At 44.2% G+C, this 15948-nt stretch overlaps 1 protein-coding gene across 1 annotated transcript in view; it reads left to right on the forward strand.

The window, feature by feature from the left end:
* Positions 1-333: 333 nt before the first annotated feature.
* Positions 334-15948, forward strand: part of F13A1 (coagulation factor XIII A chain) — a 194183-nt gene continuing 178568 nt past the window's right edge. Inside the window, exons 1-2 of the mRNA XM_006141237.3 lie at positions 334-770; positions 3218-3364. Of these exons, the coding sequence (XP_006141299.2) occupies positions 605-770; positions 3218-3364 (313 nt within the window). The 5' untranslated portion in view covers positions 334-604. The remainder of the gene's footprint in view (positions 771-3217; positions 3365-15948) is intronic.

Consider the following 15948-nt stretch of genomic DNA (forward strand, 5'->3'; position numbering starts at 1 on the left):
TCTCTAGTATTTAGAGATCCAAAGATTCCAGAAAAAAAAAATGAAAATTTTAGGAGGAATTTTTTTTCCTAATTTTTCAAGATACATCGAGATGGTTTTCAGAGGAAAAAACCAAAGTGCTGTTTTTCTAATCTGTGTGGCACCCTTAAAGTTGTTTACTCATCTGCCCTGGGGCCGGGCATCCTTCCTGCAGGAAGTCTGTGGCTCCCAGGATGATTCAGGAATGCAGACCCTGCCCTCCGGCCTTATTTGCACAGCAGGGACTTGTTGCCCCTGTTCTGTGCATAGTCACAACTGTCTGCATGACCTGTCTGCGGGAGGACACCAGCGACCCAACCCGCACTGCCACAGCGTTCCTTTGTGGAGGAAGACCCTCCCTCTGACCAGCGGGGAGGGGTGGGGACTGCCTGCCCTGCGGGACATTTGGCTGATGCTCCCAGCACTAAGCAACGTGGGGAGAGAGAGAGCTAGAGAAGCAGCAGATATAGAAAATGGAGAGTGAGAGGAATATGGGGGGAGATGGGGACGCCGGCGGGATGAACAGCGGAATGGCAGAAGCCAGGGGAAAGTCCTCCAAACGCCTTGACTCGCTCAGCTGTCAAGAATGGGGGAGGAGAAAGCCCCACGGGGCGGGGGCAGAGGGTGCAGGCTGTTAGGAAGTTATTTAAGAACCAACTTTGTTGTCGCTTTTCCTGCGTCCTTGGGAGGAAGTACCCGAGAGGCCCAGAGCGAGCCTAGGCTAGGGCACCCCTGGAAGGAAGCGCACTCAGGTAAGAGGCCGCGCCTGCAGCACCCTGGGCAGTTCTGCAGCACCCTGGGCAGTTCTGCACCCTGGAAAGCGTCCATCCTCCGCATCTGGGTTTCCCAGGCTAGCCTGCAGACAGGCAGCAGCTGGGAGTCAGAAGCAGCCTCTTGTAGACATCTGGCTTTCGCCCTGACCTCCGCACCTCCTCAGCCCCTCTTCTGTGCGGGACCTGTCTCTGATACTCCAAGTAGTTCTTTTAGAGGCTCTGTTTGCTAAGAAGGCCACAGAGTGGGAACGGAGGAGTAGGGGGTGCTTTTTCTCAGGAAGACAGATGTTGGGGCAGGGGCACAAAAAGTTAGGAAAATATGGCGGGCTAAGAATACCTGCAGAGCAACAACCTGTATTTGACTCTCCTTCGTGCTCACTCCTTCTCTAATCCTGAGGACGGGAAGCTGAACTTGAGCTCCTCCGCTCCCCAGATCTCTCAACAGGGGGTGCTGCTGCTCTCCTGCACCGGCCCAGCCTGGCCTGCCAGTGCCTCCTGACCTGGAACACCTGGGGCTCTCCAATTCTGGGCTCTCCCTCCCGACAAAATGCTGTGCCGTTTTGCGCTGTTCACCACAAAACCTACCCACCCTTATGAGCCTACAGCTTATCTCCCTAATTTCCACCAGAGGAGGCTTTTTCCTGCCCTGTCCACACCAACCCGTTTTCTTTCTTTGCCATTCCACTCCCGTCTGTAAATATATTTGTAGATGTTTACGGACACCTATCCGACCAAACACTCTGGTCTTGAGGACCCATTCCACTCCCGTCTGTAAATATATTTGTAGATGTTTACGGACACCTATCCGACCAAACACTCTGGTCTTTGGGACCAGACCTTACAAAGTGGTCCTTATCCCCCCAGCCAGGTTCCCATCACTCTACATGTTTTGCTACCAGTGTCTTTTGCAGGGGCCTGGATAATGGGAATTCTTCATCTTGGGAGGGCGTGCCTGTTTTTAAAACCAGCCACGTCTCAAGGAGTCAAGCCTAGATAATCTTTGGTGATCAAGGACAGAAGCTCCATTTGGGCCAGAGACAAAGTCCTTCTTTATTTGGTCAGTTGGTCAACAAATACTTGTTGGGCATGGACTGAAAGTTACGTGGTGTGTAAACTGGCTCTTCACCGGCACAAACTCCAGAAGAGAAGTAGGCTAGCTAGCAGGCTTGGGGCAGGGATGTGCACCACTGAGCAGGTTTGGAGAGCAATCCATTCACAGCTCCAGTTACAAGTGCACTGGGTCTCATCCCACCTACCCAACACCTCCGTCTTCATACACTCCTCTATGTAGCCCTGTTTCCAAAACTCATGAGCTTACTTAGGAATCTCGTCAGGCTCCTCTCCAACCTCACTAGACCCTAAGGTGTCAGGGCAGAAATCGCATTGTGGTTGACGTGTGCCCAATACCTAGATCACATCGTGACCCTCAGTCAATGTTGTTTGTACTAAATTGCAAATGTGAATGCTGTGGAGGATGGCACTTTTCTGGACATGGGTGTATGAATTTCTGCTTTCTTTCTCTCCTTTCTCTTTCTCTTTCTTTCTTTCTTTCTTTCTTTCTTTCTTTCTTTCTTTCTTTTCTTTCTTTCTTTCTTTCTTTCTTTTTCTCTTTCCTTTTTCTCTTTTTCTCCTTTTTTTCTTTCTCTTTTTTTTATTGTCAGAGGTATATGTACTCACCAGAGAGAGAGACAGAGGTAGGAAGAGAGAGAGAGAGAGAGAGAGAGAGAGAAGAGAAGAGAAGGAAGAGAAGAGAAGAGAAGAGAAGAGAAGAGAAGAAAGAAAGTACTCCCCAATGAGATAATGAGACATGGTCACACCACAATCCTTTTTCCTCTATTCCTCCTTCCTGTCAGGATTCTGAGCACATAGGCACATGCATGCCCCTGCCATTCAAACACTCAGAGTCAGGATTCGAACTAAGGTCAGTTATGTGGAATCTGGCTCCCTTAATCATTGTACTATGGCGCCAGCCTTGAGTTTTTTCTTAAAGTGATGGAAGCCTCATAAATCTCTGTAAGATGGGCACAGGCATCTGCATAGGATGGTGAACATTTCTTACGAAGATGTTGCCTTAGAGAGAGAGAGAGTGTGTGTGTGTGTGTGTGTGTGTGTGTGAGAGAGAGAGAGAGAGAAAGAAGCTGACTTTCCAAAATCTTTTAAATGTTTTATTCTTTCAAATAAACTCCCACTTTTTTTTTCTGCTTTCCATATGTTTTGACAAACACAAAATCTCCCCAAGATCCTTGGGGAACCATACTGCATCATTAGACTAATCCCTGCTGCCACTTCTCAGTTTTTATTTATGCAAAACGCAGAATGTGTTGCTCAAGTGCTACCACACAGATAGGTCTATTTCCGACTCCCTGTCCAAATATAACTCTCTTCATGTTCCATTTCCATTGTCTTTTTTTTTTTTTTTCTTGCAGATCTTGTAAAGCTGAGAATGTCAGAAACCTCCAGGACCACTTTTGGAGGCAGGAGAGCTGTCCCGCCCAACAACTCCAATGCAGCTGAAGATGAGCTCCCCACCAAGGAGCTGCAGGGTCTAGAGCCCCGTGGCGTCAAATGGCAAGGTATGAATGAGTGGGTCCTCCTCATAGGCACTGGTCAGTCTTGTCTATTTCTACTGAGCTCCCTGTAATGGAGATCTTCTGCCAGTCTCTGGTATTGAAGAAAAGACTCAAAAGCCCTCTGGTTAGTGATAAAACACCAAGAGACCCAGATCCATGTCCCAGTTCTGCCACTTACTGGCCTTGTAAACTTTCCACTATTTTTCCTCTACAAAACAAGGGTGCCGCATTCATTGAGGCCTCTTCCAGCCCTCCTCTTCTTTGCTTTTGAGACTTTTTCTAGCTGGGAGATTCCACTTCCGAAATATGGTGGCTGTTTGAATTGTCTGGCTTGCATCTCCTTCCTGCATCCTCCTCCCTCTTTCATCCACTGCCGTGGGTTTCAGAGCTGGGGAGAGGTGCCGGACTGTGACAGCAACAGAGATGGAAGTCTCTCTTGCTCTCCATAGCTGCCTGGAGAGCAGGCCAGGCGAGCTGCCTCCTCCACCTCTTGCCTCCTCCTGAGCCTGAGGGACCTGCTCCAGGTCCAGCAGCCAACTGACCTTCCTCTCAGTCCTGTCAGCTGTGACAAGACCCAGGTGCCAGTGCTGGTTTGGTGATGGAGATGCCATTCCCATGGGCCATGGCAGGGACATTAGGACTCATGTCCCTGAATGGCATCTAGCAGAGTCCTTCCTGTCGATTGCCTTCCTGCACCAAAACCCAATTTCGCTCCTAAGGGTGTCCTGTCCTGGTTTGTACTAGGAGGTAACACTCACTTGCTGATGTAGGTGAACACCATCACCCTGTGGCCATGGGATCCATCTTCCTCATGAGAAGGAGATTAGTGCTTGAAGGCCTGAGATTCATGCAATCCTCTTGGTAGCAAAAGGACAGCATAGATTGCTAACGAACCCAGCAAGGCAGAACACCACGGGCAGGTTTGAGTATATCTCTATCATGTCTAGATGATTTGATGTTGAATTGTGAAAACAGAGAGGTATCTGATACCATCCATTGGGTACTGCCCAAGTTGGGGGTGGAATTATAAGACTGCATGTGACTCAGCTTCTCTCAATCCTGAAGGTATAGTTAGGTATTGACATTCTCACCTTTGCTACCCAGTCTAGGAATCACACCCCTCTTTTTGAAAAATGCAAGTCAAATTGGAAAAGCTGAAGTCATCAACCACCAAGCATGTTACCTTGGTATAATCAGTCTTCTAGCCAAGTGTCTCTCTGGTGGGGATGACACTGGGCCCTGAGAAAGAGTATCTAGGCACTGGAAGAAGAGGGCAGTAAGAATAGAGAGAGCAGGGGCATAGCCACCCTTACAGGGTCAGGGAGGATAAATGTGAACCTCCTCAAAGGCAGTGCAGGGGAACAAAGATCCCCTGTCCCGGAGGCAGAAGACACAGGTCCCTGACTGTCATCTGTCACATGCTTACTCTGGAACCCAGGGCAAGTCTTAGTGCCCTGAGCCTCAGTTTCTCCATAAGCAAAATGGAAGCAACATCTTCACAATGAAGGTCACCAGTGATAGTATTTGACACACAACCCATTGATCAGAAAAATGCTCATCAGTTTGGAATGTGCAATTTATCACATCCCTACAAGGTCAGGAAACCACTCTCCTGAGTACTCATGTCTGCATAGCCCATGCAGATTTGAAACCTGGAACAAAATGTTGCCAGTCTCAACTCAAAACTGCCAGAGACATTGAACAGGTAGGCCAATTATGCAAAAATTGGGAATTACTGTTTTTGTGTATTTCGTTTGGGAGGCAGAGGTAGGGAGTAGCTTAACTGAATTATTTTGAACAACCAGTCATTATTCTCTTGGCAGTCAGATGTGCCCACAACCCCAGTGACACTCTGGGATGTTAACTGGAGAGGCTGGCAGAGGAGTGAGTGCCTGGCACTATTTGTACAAAGAATGAATGGGTATAGCCAATCATTTGCAAATTGAATGACTCAGCAGCTCTAATGTCATTATGATATTATCCACAGTTCCAGATTTTGTAAATATGCATTCATGTAATATCTTTCACACCATTAGGCTCAGTGCCATATGCCATGTGAATAGGGTCTCTGAACCCAGAAGTCACAGCCATCAGTCCCAGGTGGGTAGGACAGGAAAAAAGAGCAGCATACGAACTCTAAACCAGGAGGTCCTGGTTACCCTTTCCATTTCAGGTTTCTGTTTAATTTTTCTAAAAGTAGATTTTCTAGTCTAACTATACCAAATTCTCCCCTAAGTCATCCCACTAAGGAACTGAACAAGGCATCCTCCCTTTTTTAAAAATGTCACCTTCTTGCAGTTCATCCAGTGACCACTAGTGGCCTCCAAGTCAGCTGAGGATAACTGGCTCCAGGAATACAAAGCCCTAAGTCAAACTAGTTTTTTAATGGTGTCTTCTCCCTTCAGTAAGTTGCTCTTGTGAAATTACTGAGAAGCAAAAAAGGCAAGAGGAGAAAAGGAGAGGGGCTTAATGCCAGGTTTTTCATTTAGATGAGCCCTGTAGCAGTAAGTTCAATTATCATTGTGGGGAGACCAGCAGTTGGCATAATGGCTATGTCCTTGGACTCCCAATGTAGTCGACCGAGGTTTGAGTCCCAGACCCAGTGGCTAAAACTCACTCCAGGCACGTATGCGTGCGTGTCCAAGATCCCAAGAGGAGAATAGAGAAGGGATTGCAGTGTGGCCATCCCCCCGGGGGGTGATTTCTCTCTTTCTGTCTCTGTCTCTCTCTGTCTTTCTAGCGAGTACATGCGCCCTATAGCAAAAACCTCTCCAAAAAAAAATCATTGTGGATAGAATGTTATATCATGTATTTTGTGTGTATAATTTCCTCAGGTCATGGCTTTAGTGAATTTTTAAATTTGACTGGGAATTAAAAAAAATTTTTTTTTTTTGAAGAGAGGTTTTTGCTATATGGTGGATTCGCTTGCCAGGAAGACAGAGAGAGACAGAGAGACAGAAAGTGAGGAATCACTCTGCAGGGGGGATGGCCACACAGCAATCCCTTCTCCTCCATTCTCATCTTGAGACTTTAGGCATGCATCCACACATCTGGCATGCATTTAAGCCACTGGGGCCAGGATTCGAACCACAGTGGACTATGTGGGAGTCCAGCAACGCAACCATTATGCCATCCGGTGGTCCTAGCTTGAAATTATTTTAATAAAATCTGTATTTCAAATATATAAACATTCTATAATTTTCCTCCCATACACATTTTAATCTTTAAGAAGAATTGAAATATTGCAGAAATAGAACCCCAAAGATGAGGCCAGCCAGCCAATGGTGGTGTTTGGCATCCTTATGTGTTTTTAGGTATCCTCAGTGTTACTCTTTGAGCTCAGTATTAGCTATGGGAAGTCCTGCGACGATCTCCTCAGAGTTGACTTGTTATTACTTTCTGTTCTGCATGATCGCTTTAGGTTTCTGAAAATTTCTCTACAGCCTATCTGGTCCTAAAGGTTATATTTAGCTGGACATAGAATGTTCCAGAAGAGAACCTTATATTCCTATGCTGTTTTGATTCTGTGAGATCTTAAAACTTTCTGGGAATCTTCTTTCTCCCCCCACTCCTTGTTAGAACCAAATTGACCAATCAGTTAATGATCAGCCTGTCTTCTGTGCAGAGTAAATATCTCTGGATCCAAGATTATTGGATGTGTAAGAGAGGCGTTCAGTAAATGATTAAGAAATTATGTTGGGCAGTTTGTGGGAAAATGGATCTTGGTTGTCACCTGTGTGTCAGGAGGTGCTCCAGGTTCTCTCTGGGGACAAGATGAGTACGACAACCCCTGATAATGAGCAACTCTTCATCTAGTAGATGTTGCCAACACATGAAAGATAATTGCAGGGCCAGAAGATGGTGTAATGGTTATGTTGTCAGACTCTCACATAGTCGATCATGGTTCGAGTCCCAGACGGGTGACTTGAAATTCAGGCTGGGTGCATGTGTGTGTGTGCTCAAAATCCTGAGGGGAGAATGGAGAGGGGATTGCAGTATGACCTTCCCCTCAGGGGGTGAGTTTTCCCTTTCTGTCTCTAGTCTTTCTCAGTGTCTCTGGTGAGCACGTGTGTCTTATAGCAAAAATCTGTCTAAAAAAATAATAAAAACGATCATTGCATTTGGCCTAATAAATAATGTGACTGCTATTTATGCAAACTACAGTGATATGACAGAAGAGAATGTCTGGTGGTATGGTCAGAAGACACCTGAGTTGGGTCTGAGACCATAACTAGGAACTCCTGACAGACACATGCATGGAAGGGCATTTCAAGCAGAGGGAACAGCATATGCCAAGCAGCGAGGAATAACAAAAGGGAGCAGATAACTGGAATTATACTGTAGGAGGCCTTCTCAAGGTAATTCTAGTGAGAAGGAAAAGATGTAGAGAAAGCCACTGAGTTACTTTAGGCTAGAAGAGGAGTAGGATGCAAGGATTTTAGCCCCTGGAGAAGGTGTGAGCCTCATTCTTCTTCTTGTAGCTTCCTTCGGGGGTATCTGAGCATCTCTGCAGCATTTTAGGTAGCGTCTTATGGTAGTACTTTAAAAAATAAACTTCTGGGGCCAGTAAATGGTACAGCAGTTATGTTACTGGACTCCCATGTGGCTGACTGTGGTTCGAGTCCCAGATCTGATGTCTTGAAAATCATGCCAGGCATATGTGTGTGCGTGTCCAAAAGGAAAGTGGAGGAGAAGGGATGGTGGGATGGCCATCCTCCCCCAAGGGGTTGATTTCTCACTTTCCCTCTCACTGTCTCTGTCTCGTCCTCTGGTGAGCACACATACCTTAAGTTAAAAATCACTATAAATACATTTTTAAACATAAATTGCTTAAGAAAACACTTTTAATTATTTTCATTAATGGCACTTGAACGTTCTGGGTATTCAAAAGAAATTTAAGAAAGAGTTCTTTTGTTGTTGTTGTTCTTTTCACAATAAACAGAGCTCGTTCCTCAGAGATAGCGTGAATGCCTATAGTTTAGTAATAATATTACCAAAGATTGCATGGAGAATTCAGTTCACTAGGGAATTCCTAGACTATGAACCTAAACGTTTAACTGATTTCAAGATTCCATCTGTGACAGGTATAATCATTCTCTGAGGAATATTTTTTACAACCCAGGGAGGAAATAATCCAGTTTTTTCATATTAGGAAAAGCGTAGGAGGACAGGGAAGCAGCTGGCTCTTGAAGACAAGGTATTTTTCCTGTAACAGTCCATTTTCTGATGCATTTGGATTAGGCTAAATTGTGTTAGGTAAACTTTTTGAAAGCTGTCACTTTGAAACAGTGGGTTGCCAAGTTTCTAGTTCTAATATCTCTTAAACAGACAGACAGACAGACAAAAAAACCAAGTGGCTTAGTCATCCGCTCTCCATTTTGCCAGAAACTGGGCTTGGAAAGAAACAACTTTATTTCTTGATTGTGGCAAATGGAGCCTGAAGAAGACTCTTTTAATCTAAACTATGTCTTATTAAGCCAGTAAACAAAACACAAATCAATATGCCAGTTTAATGAATGTTTACTGAGTACCCACTGCATGGGAGGGGGTCCTCCTAGGCAAAATGGATGATGGAATTGAGCTAAGATAGTTTTATATCGACGCTCATATTTCATGACAACCGTCTGCAGAGTCCTTGCTATTTATTAGCAAGTATGATAAAACTGAACACTTGGCTTGATCTGCGGATGACTGTCCATGAGCAATGTACGAAATATTGTGTGATCAGTGGTCTCGGGGACTGCAGCTCCTTCCTAAGTACTTGGACAACCTTTAGTAAATCTACTGACCTATTAAGAGATGACACTGGAGGGGCTGGCGAGTGGTGTGGTGGTGAAGGCACTGGATTCCCATATGGCCAACTGCAGTTCGAGGCCCCAGCCTGGTGGCTTACTTTCTCCTTTCTCTCTCTCTCTTTCTGCTCAAATAATAATAATAATAATGGAAATAAATAAATAAATAAATAAATTTTTTTTTAAAAAAAAAAAGAGAGATGACACCAGAGAGAGGGCAACATGTCTGCCATTTGCTTCTTTTTCTACTGAACAAGCCATGCCCCTACTAACCTCCTGTATGTCTTACACATTTGACTACACTCTAGAACACTATTTTTTTAAACTCTCAACTTCTCAGGATAGTACTTTTTTTTTTTGGAGAGGTTTTTGCTATAGGGCGCATGTGCTCGCCAGACAGAGAGAGACAGAGACAGAGAGATAGAAAGCGAGAAATCACCCCCCAGAGGGGATGACCATGCCACAATCCCATCTCCTCCATTCTCTTCTTGGGATCTTGGGCACGCACGCACATGCGCCCAGCGTGAGTTTAAGCCACTGGGTCTGGGACTCGAACCGTAGTCGACTACGTGGTAGTACAGCAACAGAGCCATTACGCTAACTGCTGGTCCCTTAGGATAGTACTTTTTTAAAAAAAAGTCTATTTACTTATTTCTTTCAAGAGAGGGAGGGAGAGAGAGAGAGAAGAGTGAAAGAGCAAGATCCCCCAACAGGGTCCTTACACAGTGATCCACTCCTAGTAGGGTCTTTACACAGTGATCCACTCCCAGTAGCGGCCTTACACAGTGATCCTCTCCCAGTAGGGTCCTTACACAGTGATTCATCCCAATAGGGTCCCACACAGTGATCCACTCCCAGTAGCAGCCTTACACAGTGATCCACTCCCAATAGGATCCTTGCACAGTGGTCTACTCCTAATAGGATCCTTGCACAGTGATCCACTCCCAATAGGGTCCTTACACAGTGATCCACTCCCAATAGGATCCTTGCACAGTGATCTACTCCTAATAGGATCCTTGCACAGTAATCCACTCCCAGTAGGGTCCTTACATAGTAATCTACTCCCAATAGGATCCTTGCATAGTGATCGATCCACTCCCAATAGGGTCTTTACACAGTGATCCACTCCAGCGGCCTTACACAGTGATCCTCTCCCAGTAGGGTCCTTACACAGTGATTCATCCAATAGGGTCCTTACACAGTAATCCACTCCCAATAGACTCCCATGCAGTGATCCACTCCCAATAGGATCCTTACACAGTGATCCATTCCCAATAGGGTCCTTAGCAGTGATCCACTCCCAATGGGTCCTTGCACAGTAATCCACTTTCACTCCCAGAAAGGCCCAAATCATGGGCACTCCTGGGCTTGGTGCACTCATGTTCTGTAGATGAGAACCCAAAACCCTCCCATGAGGGTTAGCTTCGTAGTGCCACATTTCACTGCTATGTCCCCACCCATCGCACTTACATTGTAACTTTCAATATCCCATATCTTAGCAAAGTTGTATTGTTTTTTTACAAATTCTTAAGTTTTTGCCATAGGGCATGTGTGCTCACTAGAGAGAGAGAGAGAGAGAAAAAGTGAGAAATCATGGCCACACTCCAATCCCCTCTCCTCTATGCTCCCCTTGGGATTTTCTGGCACACACACAAATGTGCCCACATGTTTTTCAAGCTGCCAGGTCTGGGACTTGAACTGTAGAGTTGGCTATATGTGATCTAGTCACCTTAACCACACCACTGCTGGTCCCAAATTTTCTTTTTTAAATAAAATGTTTTTCTTAGTTTAGATTACTTTTAGCTGGACTTTAAAGAGATGATTCAGAGAAATTTTTCTTATTACTGCTCCAGTTTTCCCTGACTTCAGAGTACCACTGTGATAACCTGTCATTTCTTTTCTTTCTTCTTAAGCGCATTGACTTCAGGGAGTGATATTACAATAGAGAATAAAAGATGACTTGGAAAAAAAAAATAACATTTCCGAAACTCCCGTTGCTTAGCATGAAACGTTGTCAGGCCAGTGATTAAGGGAGCAAGATCCCACATGACTGACTAAAATTCAAACGCTGGCCCTGGTGGCTTGAGAAACAAGCTAGGCCTATGTGAGCACACACCACAAACCCTGACAGAAAGAAGACATGGAGGAGAAGGAACTGGAGCAGAATCATGCCCCATTGGAGGGTACTATCTCCCTCTCTCTTGTTCTCTGTCCCTCTGTGTCTCTCTGGTGAACGCACAGCCCTCTGGCAATTAAAATAAAGATAATACAAAGGGGTTAATGATATCTTTTCTTAAGGTTTTTGCCATAGAGTGCTTGCATTCCCCAGAGAGAGAGAGAGAGAGTGAGAAATCATCCCCCCGCCCCCATGGGGAATGGCCATGGCAAAATCCTTTCTCCATTCTCCTCTTGGGATGTTGAACATGGATGCACATGAGCCTGGTATAATTTTCAAGCCCACAGGTCTAAGACTTGAACCATGGTCAGTCATGTGGGAGTCCAGCACCCTAACCATTACGCCACCTACTGGCCCCAATAATATACATTAAAAAAAAAATTGCTAGAGAGCATATGTGTTTATCAGAGAGAATCAGAGAGGGAGAGAAAGAGAAAAGAAGAGGAAAGAGAAAAAGCATCCTCTGGGAGTCATGTCACAACACAATCCCTTCTCCTCCACTTCTCTGTCTTTTTGCAGTGCATGTCACCAGGTCCAGGACTCAAACAGTGCAGTTGACATGTGGGATCTAGCCACCTTAATCACCATGCCACTGACTGGCCCAATAATATACATTTTAAAAAGAGAGTGAGAAATGCACTCTGAGAACTGACAAAAGGATTTCATTCACCAGTAGAAATTCAGGAAAGGGGAAGCAGGGCTACTCAGAAGATAGGGAGTGTAAAAGGGCATGCCTCCCTGGGAGGGTTGGAAGGTCACATCTAAAAAGCTTCCCGGGAAGCGTGCTTACAGTGGTGACTTCCATCCTTCAAATGCTAGCCTTCCACGTGCCCGCTCAGATATCTGATTTTCCTATCCATTGACTCCAAAGGCCCATCTAAATGTTCAGCACTATCATGATGATTGCCATCAATTCCTGAGCATTTCCCATGGTGCCAGGCCCTGCAATAGAACACCTGCTGCTTTTCCTCCCTTAGTCCCCACACCACCTCCATTTTGAAAACGAAGACACAAAGGCACAGGAAGTTTATCTCACTTGTCCAAGGTCATTAAGATAGTAATTGGCAGAGTTTGGGATTTGAGTTCAGACGGTCTGCTCCAGAGTCAGTATTCTTAGCCATTATGTTATTCTACCTTTTGCAATAATAACAATAAACATTTTTTGAGAATTTACTAGGTGCCAGGCACTGGATATTTCATTTCTACATTACAGATGGGAAAGTTGAGGCTTCGAGAGATTTAGTAACTCTTCTAAGTTTGCATAATTAATAAGTAATGAAGTATCTCTCAAAGCATATTCTGCAAAACACTGATCTCCAAAGAAAAATTCCCATGGTCATTAAAATGTGGCACCTAAGGAGATTTGTAGTGTACATCAGTATATTAAAGTTTGTCATAAGGCCAGTTGGGTGGTGCTATGGTTAAGTAGCTGAATCTCACATGGTTGCCTGTGTAGTTTGATGTGCCACAGCTTATAAAACATACCAGGCATGCATGAGTATGTGTGCCCTAAATCCCAAGAGAACGAAGAAAAGGAATTGCTGCGTGGACATCCCCTCTGGGGGAGGAAGGTGTTTTCTTACTTTCCCTTTCTTTCTCTTTCTGCCTCTTTCTGGTTAGCTCATATATCCTCTATCAAATTTTTAAAAGAAAAGAAATAAAGAAAGAAAATCTAAAAGTCTCCTGTAAATGCTATAGTCAAGAATCCTCACTAACTATAGTTTGGTCAACATTTTCCAAACTGTTTAACTATGGAGCTCTTGTTCTGCAATAGTGGATTTTTTTTCCTATATTTATCCAGGAGCAAAGACCTAAGTCCATGGTTATAAAACCACAAAAAAGCAGATCATTTTTAAGAGGGTTTTCCACATAATTATTATTTAATAATGCACTATTTTGGGGACCAGCAGGTGAGTGTGGTGGTTAGGGTGCTGGACTCCCACATGGCTGACCATGGTTAGAGTCCCAGATCTAGTGACTTACTTTCTCACTTTCTCTCTCTCTCATGAGTACATGTGACCTATAGTAAATTAAAAATAATAATAACGATGATAGATCAAATTTAATAAATAATTGTTTCTTAAAATTTTTCAAATAGACTATTTGGGGACCAGCAGGTGGCATGGTGGTTAAGGTGCTGAACTCCCACATGGTCAAAAGTGATTCAAGTCCGGGACCTGGCAGCTTTCTTTCTTCCTTTCTATTTCTTTCTTGCTTTCTGTTTCTCTCTCTGGTAAGTTTACATGCCACTTAGAAAAAAATTTAAAAACAATAATAAATACAATCAAATATGCAATTCACTGTTAAAAAAAATGGACTATTAGCCCTGAGAGATAATAAGTTTACTGTTTAGATGAAAGCTAGAAGCCCTAGTACAAGAGGTGGCATGGGACTGTTTCATGTGGTACCAGGTGGTCCAGAGAGTCTTTGTCCTCCAAGAGTCTGTAAGGCTGTTTTAGCATATATCCCTTCTGCTGATACTAATGAATGAAGAATGGACTAAACCCATTCCTAAGAACTGCAGCTTTTAGCTATCCATAAAATGTATGCTAAAAAGCTAAGAACAAGGACCACTTCAGTTAATTCAACTGGGACATTCAAGTGGTACATTCATGGTTCTCTAGCTCTTTCTTTGGCTGGCTTAACACTGGGGATCATGCCCTTAATAAGACCAGAGAACCTAGGAAAAGGCAACTTGGAAGAGAGAGGTGTAGAGAATGAAATCTCGTCAGCTTACAGTGTACCAATAAGAAAGTGCCCTTCAGGGGGCCATGTACTATACGGGGTTCTGAGATGAGGTAAAATAAAACTGCATCTTGCACTTTCTGTCTGTTGTTATGTTGCAGCCAGGATAACCCACGGAGCATCATGTCTTGTAAAATGGCTCCATCAGAGTGCTTATTCTGTGAGCAACAAGGAGGCCTATGACCCCACTATCTGTAGGCCAGAGTGCCTGATGCATGGCATTGTTATCCCATTAAATCTCCATAGACGTTCTGAAGGTATTAGTATCCTCATTTTCAAGGTGAGAAAGCTCATATGCTGAGAGCTCAAATTCCCTCTCTTAAGTAATTTTGAGACTTGATATTCCAACTCAGAATTGCCTGAACTTCACATTTATCATGAATGTTTCAGAGATTCCTAGACCTTAGAACTAGAGAGAATATTAAAAATCCAACTTCTTGGTTTTGCCTGTAAGGAAAAAAAAATTAAAAGGCACCCCCAAGAGGACCAGGTGCCCTGTGTAGAATTGCTGTGTAAAAGTAAAGGAAGCCAGGAGAACATTGTAGGAAGATGCCCCAGCCTGGGTCAGAGCTCAGTAGCTGGGCTTTTTGTTTATAGCCATGGGGCAAACTGTGCACCATGCAACAGAGAGAAAGGGAAGGCAAGAAGGCCCCCCAACCTTCTCTCCAGGCGCCCCTTTAGAGCTCCCAGTGCACCTACAGTAGTTCCCCCTTATCCATGGTTTTGCTTTCAGTGGTTTCAGTTATCCTCAGCCAACCATACCCTGAAAATACTCATAGAAAATTCCAGAAACAGAATCAGCCCCATAGCCTAGTAGTTAAGGAAGCTGGATGCCACATGGCTGATTGTAAGTCAAGGCCTGGTCTCAGCAACTTGAGTAACATGCTGGACATCTGTACTTGTATGCCCAACATTCTGACAGGATGGAGAAACTGAGGAGAAGGGATTAAAGCATGACCAGGCCCACTAGAAAGTGCTCTCTCCGTCTGTCTTTCTTTCTGTCTGTCTGTCTTTCTGTCTTACTTCTTTTTTTCTTTTTCTTTTTCTCTTTCTTTTTAGGTTTTTGCCATTGAATGTGTGCACTCACCTGAGAGAGATAGAGAGAGTGAAAGTGAGAAATCACCCCCAGAGGGAAGGCTATGCCACAATCCCTTCTTCTCCATTTTTCTCTTGGGATCTTACACACACACACCCCTAGTATGTTTTCCAAGCTGCCAGGTTCAGGACTCAAACTGAGGAGTCACCTATGTGGTTTCCAGCACCTTAATCACCATGCCATCTGCTAGCCTCCCTTCCTTTCTGTTTCTCTGGCAAGTGTAAGGACCTCCTGGCAAAAACAAAAACAAACAAACAAAAAAAAAAAAAAAAAAAAAAAAGAAAAGAAGAAGAAGAAAGAAAAAAGGAAAGAAAGGAAATAAAATCCCGGAAATAAACAATTTATCAGTTTTAAATTGAGTGCCATTCTGAGTAGCATGGTGACATCCCACCCCATCCTGCTCTGTCCTGTGCAGGAAGTGAATCACCCCTCTGTCCAGCATATCCACACTGTACAGGCCCCCTGCCTGCTAGCCACTTAGCATCCTTCTCAGTTATTGGATGGACTGTGGTGGTATTGCAGTGCTTGTGTTCTAATAATCCTTATTTTACTTAACAATGGTCCCGATGCACAAGAGTAGTGATGCTAGCATATCGTTATAGTTGTTCATTATTGTTAGTTGTTGTTAATCTTAGTGTGCCTAAATTATAAAATAAACTTTATGTATGAATAGGAAAAATCATAGCATAAGTGGGGTTTGTTACTAACCCTGGTTTTAGGCATCAACTGGTGATCTTGGAATGCTTGCTCTGTAGATAGGGGGAGACTACGGTACAGA

The sequence above is a fragment of the Tupaia chinensis genome, unplaced genomic scaffold (genome assembly GCF_000334495.1).
Source record: "Tupaia chinensis unplaced genomic scaffold, TupChi_1.0 Scaffold000048_1, whole genome shotgun sequence".
Taxonomy (NCBI): domain Eukaryota; kingdom Metazoa; phylum Chordata; class Mammalia; order Scandentia; family Tupaiidae; genus Tupaia; species Tupaia belangeri.